Here is a 15615-nt window from a genome sequence, read left to right as displayed (position 1 = left end):
TACATACAGAGATAAATTTAGTTCGAGGAACCTTGTGTTGCTACATTATTTAACAAACAAACAGATGCACTCGGGAGGAATACGCAGGCAGGGACCCAGTTTAGCTGCTGCGTGGGCTGATCGAGAGCGCGGACTCAAGGCCGCCTCCCCGAGTGCAAGGGCCCAGAACCTCGCCATCACGCTGTCCCCCGGCAGTGTCCGACCGCTAACCGTGCTCAGAGCCCTGCCTGTGCCATCCCCACGGCTCACAACACCTCCAGGTTCCCAGCCCCCGAGGAAACCCAGCCTCCAGCGACAGAGAGCAGAAAGCAGGTCCTGTCAGAGCAGGGGAGGGTGAGGAAGAGAACCTCCTGCCCCACCACAATGACCACCAGGAGCACGAGTGAAGAAACCAGGGGTTTATTGATGATGTACGAAAGGCCCAGCGGCAGCAGAGAGATGGCTACTCCTGCGTGCGGTTTGCCTCCAGTATGGTCTGCAAGATCTCATCCACCTGATCTGACTCAAAGTCAATATCCCGGAGCTCCAAGTGGGGGAGGATGAGCGAGAGGAGCCAGCTCACGTTCCTACGCAGGTTCTTAAGTCTCTCCGTAACACTGTGGGCGAGAGAAAAGCCAAGAGAGGAGTCAGAGGTGAGCGCCTGGATCCGATACCTCCCATCGCAGACACAGCTGCCACCTTCCCTGCTAGAAGTACCACGAGCACTGGGGTTTCCAGCTCCATCCCATAATTATCTCCATTACAGACCCAACACTGTGGGAGGGATCCAGCAACAATGCGCCACAGTGTAGCGCTGACACTGCATGGACAAAGCACTTTTCTGTAAGGCATCCTTGAAGCCTCATCAAATTACGTGGATTCCTCTGCTGATTCTACCTCCTCACAGCAGCAGGATCCTCAGCTATAATCCCGTTACCTACACAGCAGCGTGACGAGTATCAGGGCAGCAGCGTCCCACGGAAATGGCAGCCCATGGTTACTCCTGCCCTCTCCCCCCACGTTAGGGATGATGGGGACTGCCAAAGGGCCAGCCCACTGTTCTGACCTCTTCACATCGTCTTTCTCTGGGCCCCTGCAGGAAACCTGTGCCTCCCTGAGCGCCTCTAAGTGCCTCTCTGTATCCTTGAGTCTCTCCATCAGTTCAGCCTTCTCCTCTGTGGACTTCGCCAGCTTTGCTTTCAGCTCCTGCAGCTCAGCTTGGCAGTAACCCGTGTGTTTTTCGCCCCAGTACAAGCCTTCCACCTTCTGAGGTCTGAGCGTTGCCAGTTCCTGTTGGCTTTTCAATAATTCTGTTTTCAGGCAACACTTCTCACGCTCAATTTCCTCCACCTGAAATGCGAGGAGGGTGCACGCACAGGAATGGTATCAGTCAGCAAGGTAAAATGAGTTTTGCCAGGCCCGAAGGAAGAGTTAAGAGTCAGCAAATCAAGGACAAAGCCCAATGCACTCTTTATGCAGACGTCATGTCTCCTCCTCACTCCTCTTTGACCCACCTTCTCCGAAACCCTCCCAACCAGCAGGGATACACAGCTGCATATTCGTTACCTTGCACCGAAGCAAATCCCTCTCCGCAGAAATGTTCTTCAGTTCCACAGAGGTGTTCTCCGCTGCTCTTCTCACATCCTCCTGCTCTGTTATACCCTCCTGCTCCTGGGTGTTGAGGACCTGCAATTCTTCTCCTCCTCTGTCTCCATCACTGAGGTGTGGGGCTTTCTCCACCTTTAATTTGTGAAGTCTCTGCTTCCATCCAAAAGGGCAGAGCTGAATGGGAGCTCCACCACCCGTAGCAGCCTTCAAAACACTGACAACTGGCACAAAAGGTTTCTTGTCTACGCCCTTTGCGCTCCTGCATGCATTGACACAAACACTCATGTCTGCAGACCGTCTTTTCGCTTTCAATTTTGGCATTTGCTCTTTCTGCCCCCTTTGGATCACGTCAGTCTTCTTCTTACCTTCTGCTGAGCTACTGGGCAATGCCTCAAGGCAGCATCGCTCCCAGCGTGACACACTGTTAGCAAGGCTGGTGCCCAGCTGCTCTTCAAGCACACAAGTGTGCAAGCTGCCACCTACATTCACATCCTCCTGTTTTCTGCACAAAAGGCTTTCCCTTTCTCGGTAAGGTAACACAAAGCTCTTCTGAAGAGAGGAAGAACGGGGGCTAGGAGAAGTCAGGTCTGGGGGTGAAACCACCACTATGTTCTCAGACTTCTCCAGTATTTCTTCTTTTTTGGTCAACTTGGATTTGCTGGAAAACAAAAAAACGGGGGTGAGAGCAGGCAGGAGCGTCTCCAGTTCACAGCACAGCTGACCTCAGTAGCTGCTGCAACTGTAGCACACTATCAAGCTCTTGACTGCGGGGATCAATCCTCCTCCTGGCCAGGTGTTTGCTGCCCAGTACAAGGCGTCGCCGCTAAGGAAAACTCGTGGTATCTGTCTTTCACACCATACTGCTCCTCACACTCCCTCTCTCCCCTTACAACTGGTAGCTGTCATGCCCATTTCAAGCAGGGGACACATCAGGCCTACGGAGCTGAAAGATCCTGGCTCCCTACCAGCCAGCCCCACTGCCCGTCCCCCATCTGTGGTCCCCGGAAAAAGCAATTCAGAAGTGTGCTAAACGTCCTACCTGAAATTCATTTGCCAAATGCGTTTCATTTCACATGCCAGGCAGGTCTGTTCCCAACGGGCTGCCACTCTAAGTTTCTCCAGCTATAAAATCATTTGGAGGACGTTTGTCCACAAACCCAACCAGATCTTGCACCTGTCGAAGCCCCAGATGCCCGACCCGTTTGTAACACAGCCAAATTCAGGAAGGGAAAGGCCAGTCTACTCGCGAGTCTGTGACACGTCCCAGGCCCTCTGGTGGATTCCCAACAGCGCTGGGCAAACAGATGACAGGACAGGTAATGTGGACACAAGGAGGAGCTCAGAAAAAAGCAGAGCGGAGGGTAAAAGGGATGTTGGAAGGCATGAGCAGGGTTGGAGTGCAAAGATGTTGGTGGAGCTTGTTAGAGGTGCTCTGGAGAGCTTGTCTGGAAAAAACAGTTCAATGTGACAGCAGTGGAGAGATAAGAGGGGCCAGGGAATAGCTAAGACAGGAATAACTGGAGTAGCAGCAGGCGTTTGGCCCCACAATGAGAGGCAGCTTTGAGAATTACTACTCGGAGTCAGCTAGTGATGAGCGGGACTATTATCAAACAATGTTTTCAAACCTGGTATAATCTACTGGGCTTCTCCCCCCCAGAGATCCCAGCACAGAAAAGCATAAGGCCAGCCGGATCCGCGATACTCTAACCAGCTGCGTCGCGTGCAAACGATCCCACAGAGAGAGGGAGAAATGTGAGGGTCCACTTCAGCGCATCGCACCCATTCTCTAAAAGTACCCCGGCAGCCCCAAGGCACTGCCCTGATGCAGCCCAGAGGCCGTACAGGGAGAAATGCAGGACGTGGCGAGGCTGCCCCTCGGCCAGGCTGCCACCCGGGGCAGAGGCAGGCTGGCAGTGCCACCGTGTGGGAAAAAGGCCACATTGCTCCCTCCTGAAAGGCACTAACGGTGTCAGCACTTACAGAATTACAAACAGCCCGGGAGCGGGTAAGGAAGATAATTCGAAAACATACAAATAAATAAACCATATCTCAATAAAAATACTTTAAGAGAATGTGAGACTTAGAGAAATTATTTTCTCCAGAAACCTTCTTTCGTACTGGAAGCCACGTGGTCTTCAGCTTCCCCTGGACAGAAACATCCTCTGTACAGAGCGATTCCTAGAGCTGAATGCTCTGGCTCTGGCAGTCGCATCAGCTGCCACTCAGACTGAACATGGGGCTGGAGAACTGTAAAGACGGAAATTAATTTAAGTCCAAGGGGTGTGAAGGTGTTAACACCGACATGGACAGGCCACTGGCCGAGCTGAAACTTGGAGGATTTAAAACCATCAGTTTGATCCTCCCTCAGTTCCTCCCTGCTCACCTTCTCTGTGGGGATACAGGAGGATGAAGGAGTGTTTGAGCCCTGCAAACCAGTCTCCCAGTAAGGGAGGACAGATAAGGACAGATCCACTGGCTCTGGCCAGCACACTACTTCCAACGAACTGCACCTCACCAAGACCTTCCACGCTGACCTCAGAATGGATCCCAACACGTGGGCAGAAGAAAGAACACGGGTGGGGCAGAAGCACGCAACCGATTACCACTTACCCTGCTGTTAAGCAGCTGTCTCGCTCCCGAGGTCCATCTTCTCCCTGGACTGCGGTTATCTTTTTGAGAGGAAGGGAAAAGGCATCAGTCCCGTGAGCGTCCTTTTCCCCAGGCTCCAGCTTCCCGGCGCAGGTGAAACTGCTGGTTTTAGCAGGCAATGACACTGATGCAGGGGGTGACACCTGGGGAAGAAATGAACTTTGAGAAGTGTAAAACAACAGCCCTCGATACATCAGCTGCACTGGGGGAAACCAAAACTTAGCCAAGAGGAAAGACGCGCAGTGAGACAACCAAGTCCCTTCCGAGCAGGTTCCACCAGACAGGTACTAAAATCAATACACCCCAGCAACAACGATCCTTGGGACTCAGCCAGGAAGGATCAGTTTCCAGTCCCTCTAATATCCATTTGGCTACGGGGGGCCGGTCTTGTTCCCAACAGACACCACTCCAAGGAGCTCTGCCAGCTGCGACCTGGCCTCCTTGCAGTTAACTGACTCATGACGAATGTATGCAGTCACTGGCCACAAAGTAATGACCGCTCCCTTGCCACCCCGCCGCCCCGTACCACGGAAGCACAGGTGGTGTTTCAGGCTGCAGAAGCGTATCTCCTTGATTTGGGAACAGCGTGTTAGTTCCTCTGTGCTTTGACAAAGCACTTGCAGCTGTGCAGTGAGAGCCTTCACGCTTATTACAGACAAACGTGCAACAGACACACTGCCTCTACATCCATGCACCTGGAATAACATGAAATTACCATGTCGTGGAGGAAACGTGAGCAAAGCGGAGAAAGAAGAACCGGATGCCACAACACGGAAGAGACGACAAACGTGAGTGAGGACAGAGTTACTCCCAGAAACCCTCCAAGGCTCAAATCAGGGCAGACTCTCTATGACAGCGAACGAACTCTCATTCACATAAGTGGTCTGCACTAGGCAAGTTTATTAGAGATGGTGCACAGCAGAAAAATGGTTTGTGCGAAGGAGGAAGAGAAATCCCCTGTCCTTACCAGGTTTGCCCTTTCCAATGAACTGAGAAAAAGACATGAAGGTGTGCAGAACTGAAGGCATGGGACATGAAGGTGTCTTTGGGAAGACGGCACACAGAGGGACTGGGCTGGAGCTGCAGGGCTACAGGAAGGCATCTGAACACTACGGTGAGTGTTGGGAGGGAGCTGTCCCTACAGGATGGCCAACCTGATCGCATGCTGCAGTGTCCAGAGCTGCCCAGAGAACCCATTCTGGGCAGCCGTGTCCGAAATACAGTTCTCCGGAAAACTCAAAACATCGGAGTCTTTATGTAGCCAGTTAACCTGCAAACAGGAGAGGAGGCCACACAGAACCTGTCCTGCAACCCCAGAAAAAGCAGCAGGAAGCTTTCTGCTCTGTTTCTCCTCTTCCAGACAGGAGTGGCAGGACAGGGTCAGGAACTGCCTTGGTCCCTGTTACTGTTAAGAGTTCGAAGCACTTCTACGCTGTAGGCAGATAAAAATTAAGGTCTCATTTTATCCGATGCTCCGACATCACGTGCTGGTGTCTCTCCTGTTGGGGGAATGCGAACAACAGCAGGGCAGGGGTAAGAACCTGCCAAGCCCTAGAGCATCAAGCACAAAGGCTTTCCCTGTGCTGGTTCTTGCAGCCTTCTCCCACCTGCCTCACCTGCTGTTCCACACTCTCCTCAGACAATGATGACCTTCTCTTTTCCTCTCCACTCTGCTCCCTAGAACACAGAAGGGAAAAAAAGCAAGTTTCTTCTTGCTGTCATACTGAGGAGTATAACGTTCTTTTGCCAGGAGAAGAATGGGATAGAGGAGGAACGCAGCAGACATCTCCCACATTAGAACCATGTGCCACTGCTGCATAAGGGACACCCAATGCCTCCCTTTCCCCACTTCTTGCTCAAGGTAGCTGAGCTGCAAAGTAGAACTGGATATACTCACCGCTTCCTGCATTTCTGCCTGTATCTGGGGCTGTTCTCATCACTGTGTTCCAGTTCCTCGGGCACCAAACAGCTTCTACAAGAGCAGTCAACCGGTCAACCATATTTGAGTGTGTGAAAGAACGGGTTGACTCCCCTCAGCCATCAAAAATCTCCACTGTTTGGACAGCTCAGCAACATCGCTAATCCTTTAGGATTTCAGATAAAAGAGGATCAAGAGAATAACTGAAGAAGTTAAATGCTTCTGTGCTGAAACGCTAAATGGAAAAGAGCCACTTGAGTCACAAAATAACATAGATGAAGAGCAATAAAGTACGGACTACGAGATGGAGTTCAGCCCACTATATAGTATGCCAGCCAGTTCTGCTTCGGTTTCGAGCTGACAGAGGAATGCATCACAGCCAGCGTGGGCAGCGTAGACCACTAATAGCAGCTGCTTCACAGGAGAGAAACTGTCACAGTCACGAGCCACGGGACAACAGGAAAGTTCCCTCTGTGCACCGCTATGCGCTTGCAGGGATGTCCCGAAGCACAGGGTACAAATTCTGCATACACAGATTTTCAAAGCCAATAAAAATAAATGTAAGCATCACTTTTGTGACAGTCGCAAGTAGTGCACAGATGCTTCCACTGAACTGTTAAACACATTCTTAGGTCTCCCTCCTCAGCCGGTAACGCTAATTTAGAAATGATCTGTACACCTAGGCAATCCTAATTACTCCTTCCACAGTAACTTACTTGCCTGCTCTGCTCTGCCACTACCTTGCTGTGTGATTGCTCACTTGAACCAGGTCGTTCTGAAGGTACTCACAAATCCCACAGTCCATTTGTATGGCTTGACAAAGAACTGTCTCAAATCTGTAATCTATGCTGCTTCCTCTCCCAGATCACAGACTTTTAATATATCAAGCAGCTTTAAACGGAGCCACTCCTTTATTAGCTTTCTCTGTTGAAAAGTGGCTTTATTATCTACTTCCTATGCCATAAAAACTTACCCTCTCCCTCCAAAGCCAAATGATTTCCATAACAATATTATGAAGGCTATCTTATTTATCTTTGTGGAATGCCAAATTTCAGTGGGTAAAGGCGGTTCAGCCATTTAAACTGGTTGCACTCCAGAATTTGTTCATCAGAGGAAAGGATGTTCCTTCAGTAAAATCTAGACAGTTGGTCTCAGTCCCAAGTCTATCAGTTCTTTCTGCTTAGCACTTTAGCTGATATCCTTAGCAAGGAGGCGAAGCTTTTTTTATCTTCCAATAGGTCAGCAGATCTCAACGAGAAACCATATTTTGTTATTAGCGGGTTTAACATTTGGCTGTAATTCAATCAGTACATTTAACTAAAACCCACCCACTCCTACAGAAGTGCTTTTAATTTAAATGGCCAGCTTCCGCTGCTCAGTCTCATTTTAAATGCATCAGGAAAAAGAGATCAGACAGTGACCATAGCAAGCGTGTACTGAAATAGGTTCCTATTTTAACACCGTCTGTTTTAAGAAATACGTATATTCACAGGTATGTGGAGGGAAAGCAGGAACTCGTGCATTTGGCAGAAACCATTTGTATTTCAAAGATGTGTGATGGCATGGAGAAAAGTCACTCAGGATTCAACCTGCGAGTCCCTTACCTGTATTTGTGGAGGGGATGGAGATGACAAAACCACTTTTCTGGAAACGATGTAAGGTCAGTTCTGTCAGGGAGCTTCCTCCACTTCAGACACTCTTCACATTGTACCCATATCTGGTCTGGTCTGTCTCTGCAAAAACCAACACTCAGTCTGAGTATCTCAAGTGCAGAATAAACACCAGGAAAGGCTGCTCAGAACGAGCATTGATCCCAAGGCAATCCCAGCACAGCACATGGAATGGTCTGGGGCAGCCAGCACGCCTCTGCTCTCCCATGGACAGCCTGCCCAGGGTGTGATATCCCCCCAGTAACCACAGGGCCTAACTCCCCAGGTTCACATTTCAGTTCCCTACAGGAAGGAGGGGTCCTGTCACCCCCTCACAGCCTCTGTCCCTCCGGGTGGCACATCCCCATCTCGTGCTGGCTGAGGAAAACACGGGGCTTTTAATGCTGGAAAAGATCAGAGCAGTGGCAAGCTGGTCCTTATGCTATTACACAAGCTGCATCCACGTTTCCCAAGTTCATCTGTTGCATCTTTGCTTTCCAATAGTTGTTGAGTTTCTGTCCCAGCACAGAGATCATCCGTCTGGAAGGAAGAACTCCATAAGAAGTCGGACAAATCCCACTGGCACAATGGGCAGAACAAGGAACAACCAGGGCAAAAACAACCCCCTTCCCCAGGGTCTTGATTCAGACTTGCAATTCCAGGTTTTAGGTTGACCCTACTTTGTCACCCACCCCACACTTGCCAAAAATGGACCAATATCACCATAAAAAATATCAGGCCATCCCCGAGAGCTGCTCCACTGCCTCAAACCCTTCCTGATCCTCTCTGGGGTGTGTCAGTTTTGGTATTCAAAGTCACATACACCTCCCATGAAAACCAGAGCAAAACCTGGCCTCCCTGGGGACCCATGGGCTGCACAGCACACGGGGAGCCATTCCCTCTGGCCACAAACCTGCGGGTAGCACAAACATGCTAGACTGCGTCAAAGGGCCATTCCACACCTCTGCAACTAAGGAGGCCTGGCTAGACCCACCCCAATTAGTTCTGCACAAACCTACTTTGGCCTGTTCTGCCCCCGTCTTGCTTAAAGTTGTCACAAGTTTTAGTTGCCACAAGTCCCCTTCCCCAGGCGCAGCACTTCCCAAAGTGCTGCAACCCCAGGAGAGCAGGGGCTGGTGCCCAGAGGGAGGATGTCGCCTCCTTCTGTTGCACCCCTTTACTGGAGGCTCCCTGAAAGCATCCAACTTTATTTTTTTGGCTTTGGAGGTCTGCTCCTAGATTGGGCAGCTCTGCTAAAGTGAACATGGTCACAGACTCCACTCAACTCTATTTTGTTCCAAACAGAGTCCAGTTGCAAGGCTGGACTCCTGTGGGGGAACAAGCATGGATGCCAGACCTGACGGAACACAGACACCGTGTCCTTTCCTCAACCCAGGGCTCCATGTTTGCACCAGACTTCCGGGACAAATTTCTCCATGATCTCTAGGCATAATAGGGAAAGTAAAAATGGTCTAATTTGGAGCTACTTCAGAATAAACAGACCTAAGAACACGTGCAGTGCTCAGAACAAAGGCTGTATCACAGAAAAGCCCTCTCCAAGCAGCATCCCCGGGCAAAGGTCTGTCTTACCGGTACTCCTTGCTTTCTTCAAAGTCCTGTTTGTTGTGTGTTGGTTTCAAGAAGTTGCATTCAATTACCCCAATCACACCTACACCTTCCCCCTGCATTGGGGGACAGAAACAAAAGGAAAGGACTGCTTTAGCCAGTTCTGCTCACAACGAAAAAGAAAGTAGCCCTTTGAGGAGTGCAGATGCCCCAAATCCTGTGATACAAAGGTTGATGGCAACACCATGGCCTGTGTCTTGCAGGCCAGCAGCACGTATGAGGTACAAACCCCATGCCATAAGGGTATTTTGAGCATATACTGAAGCTTTTTGTTCCAGAAAGGAAAGCACATGCTGGCTTAACTGACAGATGAGAACTTTCAAGGCTACGACGGTCATCTCCAAGGTGTGCCATAGCTCTGAGATACTGCTGCAAGGCCACAGCTAGAACTCAGTACTCCCCAGACAGCTTCCTGATGGGGTGCAGGCTATCCTGCCAGAGCAGATCACCATTTGGGGACCACCCTGGAAGACAGGCAAGCCTGCCTGTCCTCTGGTAGCACCTCCAGCCACAGCAGTATTAAACAGCAGCAGGACATTCCTAGTTAACTAAAACCTGGACAACCACCTGCTGTCCAGACACACACACTGATCTGATCCTAGGGACATGGCCTCTGACATCAGGTCCCTTAGTTCACCTCCGAACACTGTGCAAAGTAGATACAAGGCTGCTTTCAAGCCTTTTTTTTCCCCCCTCTCCCATATAAAAAGGGTTAAAAGACAAGTCCAGCCACTCACCTTCTTTTGGCAGCCCACCTTCTCATAAGATCTGATGAGCCGGTTCTTGTGGTACATCATGATCCCATAGTGGTTTTTGTTCTTGCAGTTGAATCCAAAGGTGATCTTCACCCTTTCGCTCTGAGGGAAAACATGTCAAGGAAGAAAGAAACAACAAGCCCTAGAGGAGGAGTAGGGGAGATGCACATGAGTTCCGCAGGAAGAAGTGAAGCACACCAGAGAGGCTGCAGGATCGAGCAGCCCACGCTGCATTCCTCAGCACGCCACCTCCTTTCCTCGGGAGGAAAACAGCACTCGGCCTACCAACAACCACCTCGTGCACGCAGCCAACAATCAGATAAGAACAAGTGTAACTGACTGAAGGTGAGCTGGATACAGCAGTACTGAGTGGAGTCACTTTGTTCCTGCCAAGTCAAAATATGCTTTGGTTATAGCTTTAATAAAACCTCTGATAGTCATTTACATTGCCCTGATAATAGAACAGGCAGATCTGTGCAAGGAAGCTGCCTCTGAGTATATCACAAACAAGATAACTAATGACTAGTAATTTTACTTGCGATTAAAAGATAAGCAACCAGTGTTTACAAAACGAAACAAGCACATTCAGTCAGGGCTGCAGAAATCTTAACAACTAATAATGACACCAAAGTCCATCAAAGAAGGAAGAGCTCACCTTCAGCAGACTGCAGTTACATGAACTCAGTTCCAGATAGACTGCTCTCGGATAGGGAACTGTGGTATTAGGATTAAAATATTTAGCTGTCCTTTTTTTTGTCTAAATACATTCTAATTTGCTTATTTCTTAAAGTCAGAGTTCATGTCTTTGCAATGTACATAGTCATCGTGTGCTTTTCAGTACAATGCCACTTCATACGTACACAGCAGATATTAAACTCCAAATCGTGACGAGCTGTTATTTCACGCACATTGGTTATGCAAGGACAAAGCGCCTTTGAAGCAAGTATGTAAGTAGAGAATTTAAGCAAATAAAGTCTTTTCATATTTGATCAATGTTTTCATATTAATGTAAGCACAGAAATTCAGGACCCCAAACCACCAGTTAAGCACGTGGGAGGAAGGGGGGTAAAAGATGCTCAGACGTAATTCAAAATAAAGTGAAAAGAAAAAAAAAAAAATATGCAAAGTTCTTTCTGGGAGAGATTTGAAGGGAAAATTTTTCTCTGCACTTGGCTTTGACTTGGGGATAATAGTCTGTGCTCTGTGGGCACTGTTCTCCAAAAGCACATCAATCTTTTAGAAGGTATTTTCAAAGCAGAACTAACCAGGCAGAAGAAGCCTCAAGTCCTTCTCCGTGTCATTCTGCCCTACCACAAGACATTACCTTTGGGGTACAGCAGGAACCGGCTGACATGCAGCTTGACCCCTCAGCCCTGGTATCCACGGCTCCAGTCGAAGCAGCTTTGAAAGCTCCTTTCTAAGCTTCACATCAGGACTTGGCTTCTCAAACATGACCAGGAGATGGGAAGAAGAAAATAATTCAGCCTCTCTGTTCATTTAACTCTTGAGTTCCTCTATGCATTAGACAAGGCCTAAGCCTAGCCATGACGTTGGGGTAAACTGCCACCATGTACTGAGGGAGCAATGCCAAAAGGCGTCAGGAAGGATACAGAGAATCTCGGCTTGTATAGATCGTGTTCAGTGTTCGCCAAGCTTTTGGTGATCAGCTGAGCGTTCACCTTCTTCTGCCGCAGGATGATCTGCATACAAGGCTTCAGGTACAAGATACTGCAGTATGCCTACGAGAAGGGACGGCACAACGCAACAGGAAGCAGAATTCTAGTCTCGTGTAACCTTTTCCAGGTGAACCCAAAATCTAGTTTGGATTTCATGGTTTTTGCAGCTCATGTGCATAACAAGCTCAGGGAAAGGCCGCCCTGCTCCCTTTCAGCCCTCATCAACTTACCCGTAACGAGTACTCCATTTCCGGGGCAGGAAACTCTTGAACCTCCTCCTGACAGCGCAGCCCCTTTCTCCTTGGAATCTCTGCACCGTCTGCAAGGAAGTCAGCTAAGCGAATATCATGCTTATCTGTATCAAAATCCAGCTCCGGCTTCCCATCTTTATTTCTGAAAAACACCAGACACAAAAATAAGGACAATCTTCTCCAGTCATCAGCTCCCCAGTCTGCTCTTCCGTATCAGGGTCCCAAGGGAATTTCCTGAGGAGCTGATAAACCAGCTTATTTCCCACGCCCCACGGATCTCATTAGTCAATTGTTTAATTAGACGTTTCAGTGCAGAACACCAAAGAAGCAGAACACTTCAGAGCAGTCTTGGCACACAGAAAATGAAGGTTTTCCATTGCACAGGTGTGACAGACAGCTAGAGCCATCCCTCTAACTCACAGCGGGGCATCCCAAGCACTCAGTCATCCCGATGGAGAAGGGGGAAACCCCTGCAGTTGTTCCTCCAGCAGCCAGACTGGATGAAAGCAGCCCGAGACCACCCAGGCCAAGGACTGTCCAGAAGCTGCCTCTGCTATCAGTTCTTCCCCATGCTTAGGGGGCACTGCTGCCTCACCGCGCACCCCAGCCCCATACCTGTGAATGTTCCAGATGAGGACGCGCGTGCCCTTTTTGCCTGGAATGTCATCGAACTGTGCCAGCAGCTCCTCACGAGTGTTGAACAGGGTATGCTCCAGGATGGCCTCCAGGCTGAGCAGAGAGTCTTCAGTAACAATTATTTTCTCTAGAAGCCACACGGTCAAGGAGAACAGAGTTGCCCTCTCCACCTATCTCCCTTTTGCCACAGGAGGACAAAAAAAAAAATAAAAAATCAGCTACAAAGAGCTTGCCACAGGCCTGATTTCTCAGAGATGTGAGACGCAACGCAGACTACAGGAGGATGGTCTTAGACAAAGACTGAGCCAGGACAGACATGACAGTAGGATGCTCTGAAGAAAAACACTCATCAAGCTGTGTTATCGACACAAGTTTGAAGCAGGGTAGGGCACAGACATAAGGCAATAATGCCATACCAGCTGACAATGTACAAGCAGGGCTGTACCAGCAGTGCCGGGGAGCTGTGTATTATCAAATGCCTTCAGCACGAAGGAAACACAGCCCAGAAATATGCTAGCATTCCCCAGGCAGCACCAGTATGGGTGCAGAAAAGCAGCAGAGAGCATAGCTCCTGGGCAGGGCATGCATACATGGGTCTGTATGGGGGAAAAGGGACCGAAACAGATAGTCCACAGGTTGGGAGCAGGACTGCAATGGCTTGCCAGGAGCCAGGTTAGCAGCAGATGCCCCCAGGCAGACACATGACAAGTTCCAGCCCAAGCAGAAGGGAACGATATTGGATGGCAGTGTATTAACTGCAAGGCCTGCTGCAGGGATTCTCCAGGTACAGCGCTGTTACAGTTACTCCCATCCCTCCAAACATCATGGCAGTGCTGCTGCCCCCCGGTGCCCCTTTGGATGAGAGTAGCAGCTCAGCCACTCGGCCAGGAAGGATACTGTTCTGTTGGCTGAACGGCACCAGCGGGACGATCACTTCCTCAGCGTGTACAAGTTCCAGGTAGGTCTGGGAAAAGAGCCCCACGCTGAGAGCGCCTCCATTCTTGGTGAACACAATGGCATCCTTCCCCAGCCGCATGGAGCCAGACTGGAAGCCATTTCCATTCAATCCAGAGGTTGGGTGGTCTCTCTTCTCAGTCTTCTCTGTAGAACCAAAGCTGAAAGCACAGGAAGGAGTAAACTGTTATTTTGTGGATCTGCCACATCTCAACCTAGACCACTACATGTTTGCCCCAGAGCAGCTTTTAATGCTTTGCTTCCCTCCCTGCCTTCTTACTATCACCAGCTTTCTGCTCTCTTACCAAAAAAGAAAGATTTTGCAAGGAGCTTCCATCTGCTCTTGCTGTACCTCATTCAGGTTTCCTGAAGCTTTCTGTCACCCTCCCCCACTTCGATTCACAGGCAAGTACAGAAAAAATTACCAAGCCCAGGGCATTTCTTTCCTCCTTCCCACACAATACAGGGCAGGAAGGGGACATGGCCTGATTTTTTTGTTTATTTCCTGAAACCCATTTGCTTTTCTGAAGAACTGTGGACTTTGCGTGTGCTGCATTTCAAGAAAGGTTAGTTTCTCTGCTTTGCTCCCTCATGTTTTGTTTATATCAAATCAAATTGTCAGAGAAAAAAATAACCAGGTCCTAACCCCTCCACTTCCAACCCTGAAATGACCATGCTTTACAGAGCAAGCTAGAAAAGGAGCAACTCATAAAGGAAAATCAAAGCCAGGATATTTTGTAGCAGCACCAATTCTGGGACAGGAGACAACCATGTGTGAGTTGGTGTGAGGCTGGTGTGAGGATCGTCCCCCACCAGGAGACATCCCTGTGCACATGGGCACTTCTGACAGACATGGGAGAGGAAGGAGATGCTGCAGATGCAGATGACACCAGGAACATGGAAGTGGGCCTGACAGAAGAGCAAGAAGGGAGACCTCAGGTGCAGGCTGGGCACCTGCCAGCAACACAGCAGCCTCTTTAAAAACATGAAAGAGGCAGTTAAAGGAAAAAAACAGATTTCTGCTGTCCTGTGACTGACTTCAGAAGAACACTTATTCTGTCGTGTTTTCCTCACTACGGGTAGCACCTAGCGTCCTCCCTGCGTGTGCACACATTATGCTGGATGCTGACAATCGGAAGCCAAAGGCCAGTGGTGATGCTGACAGCTGGGAGAATGCAGCCCAGCAGTTGGATGCGGGAGGGCTTGCGGCTCGTTACCTGAGCACGTGGTGGAGCTTGTGAGGAGTCATTCCTGCCCCGTTATCCGTAAAAGTTAAACAAAGGTGACCCTTGAGCTTCACAACATCAATGCAGAGAAGCTTAGCTGTCACACCGGGATCTGAAGCACTGTCTAGGGAAGGAAGAACCACGGGCGGTGAGAAGTACGGTACGTAGGCTGGAAGCGGTATGGGACATTGCCCTTCTTCCCTCCCAAACCCTGCCTGCCCTCCGGTCAATTCCAGCGGGTCAGTTTCCCGACCGCACCTCTCCCAACCACCAGGGAAGCAGGGGCGGCACACCCGCTAACCCTACTGCTGACAAGGGACATCTTTTCCGCCCCTGAGGCCGAGCTGCTCCAGAGCCACAGGGCAGGAGCACAGGGGGACACTGCGACACCGGTGAGCGGCTGGGCTCCAACAGCTGCGCCCCCACCGCCGGGGTACGGGGGGTGAGCGACACAAACCGAGCCCAAAGGCACCGCCGGCAGGCACCAGGCTCCTCTCCCGGTGCTTACCGAGCAGCTCGGCCACGGCGCTGAAAGGCCCCGCGTGGCTGGAGCCGCAGCCCTGCAGGTAACGGCTGGCAGCGGCTGCCATCGCGCCGCACCCTGACGGCCCCCCGCATGCCACAAGATGGCAGCCCCCGCGCGGCGCTCCCGTACGGCAAGATGGCGGCCCCCCCGCGGGCCGGCGGC

The 15615-nt window shown here is 50.3% G+C and overlaps 1 protein-coding gene across 2 annotated transcripts; it reads right to left on the bottom strand.

Moving 5' to 3' along the window:
- Nucleotides 1–386: 386 nt before the first annotated feature.
- On the bottom strand, nucleotides 387–15574 carry MORC4 (MORC family CW-type zinc finger 4). 2 transcript variants are annotated; one of them, XM_040572363.1, is made up of 16 exons: nucleotides 15436–15574; nucleotides 14919–15051; nucleotides 13645–13862; nucleotides 12727–12874; nucleotides 12091–12253; nucleotides 11795–11923; nucleotides 10167–10286; nucleotides 9394–9485; nucleotides 8245–8343; nucleotides 7759–7887; nucleotides 6134–6208; nucleotides 5853–5913; nucleotides 4198–4379; nucleotides 1546–2245; nucleotides 1046–1329; nucleotides 387–596 (listed from the first exon to the last, which is right to left on the bottom strand). In XM_040572363.1, exons 1-16 carry the CDS (start codon nucleotides 15515–15517, stop codon nucleotides 443–445), a joined length of 2769 nt encoding a protein of 922 aa, XP_040428297.1. In that variant the 5' UTR covers nucleotides 15518–15574; the 3' UTR covers nucleotides 387–442. The 2 variants fall into 2 exon arrangements, with proteins under 2 accessions (XP_040428297.1, XP_040428298.1); XM_040572364.1 differs by lacking the exon at nucleotides 1046–1329.
- Nucleotides 15575–15615: the final 41 nt, after the last annotated feature.

This window comes from Cygnus olor, chromosome 13 (assembly GCF_009769625.2).
Source record: "Cygnus olor isolate bCygOlo1 chromosome 13, bCygOlo1.pri.v2, whole genome shotgun sequence".
Taxonomy (NCBI): Eukaryota; Metazoa; Chordata; class Aves; order Anseriformes; family Anatidae; genus Cygnus; species Cygnus olor.
Note: the sequence above shows the minus strand (reverse complement) of the source record. Positions and strands in the feature narration are given on the sequence as shown.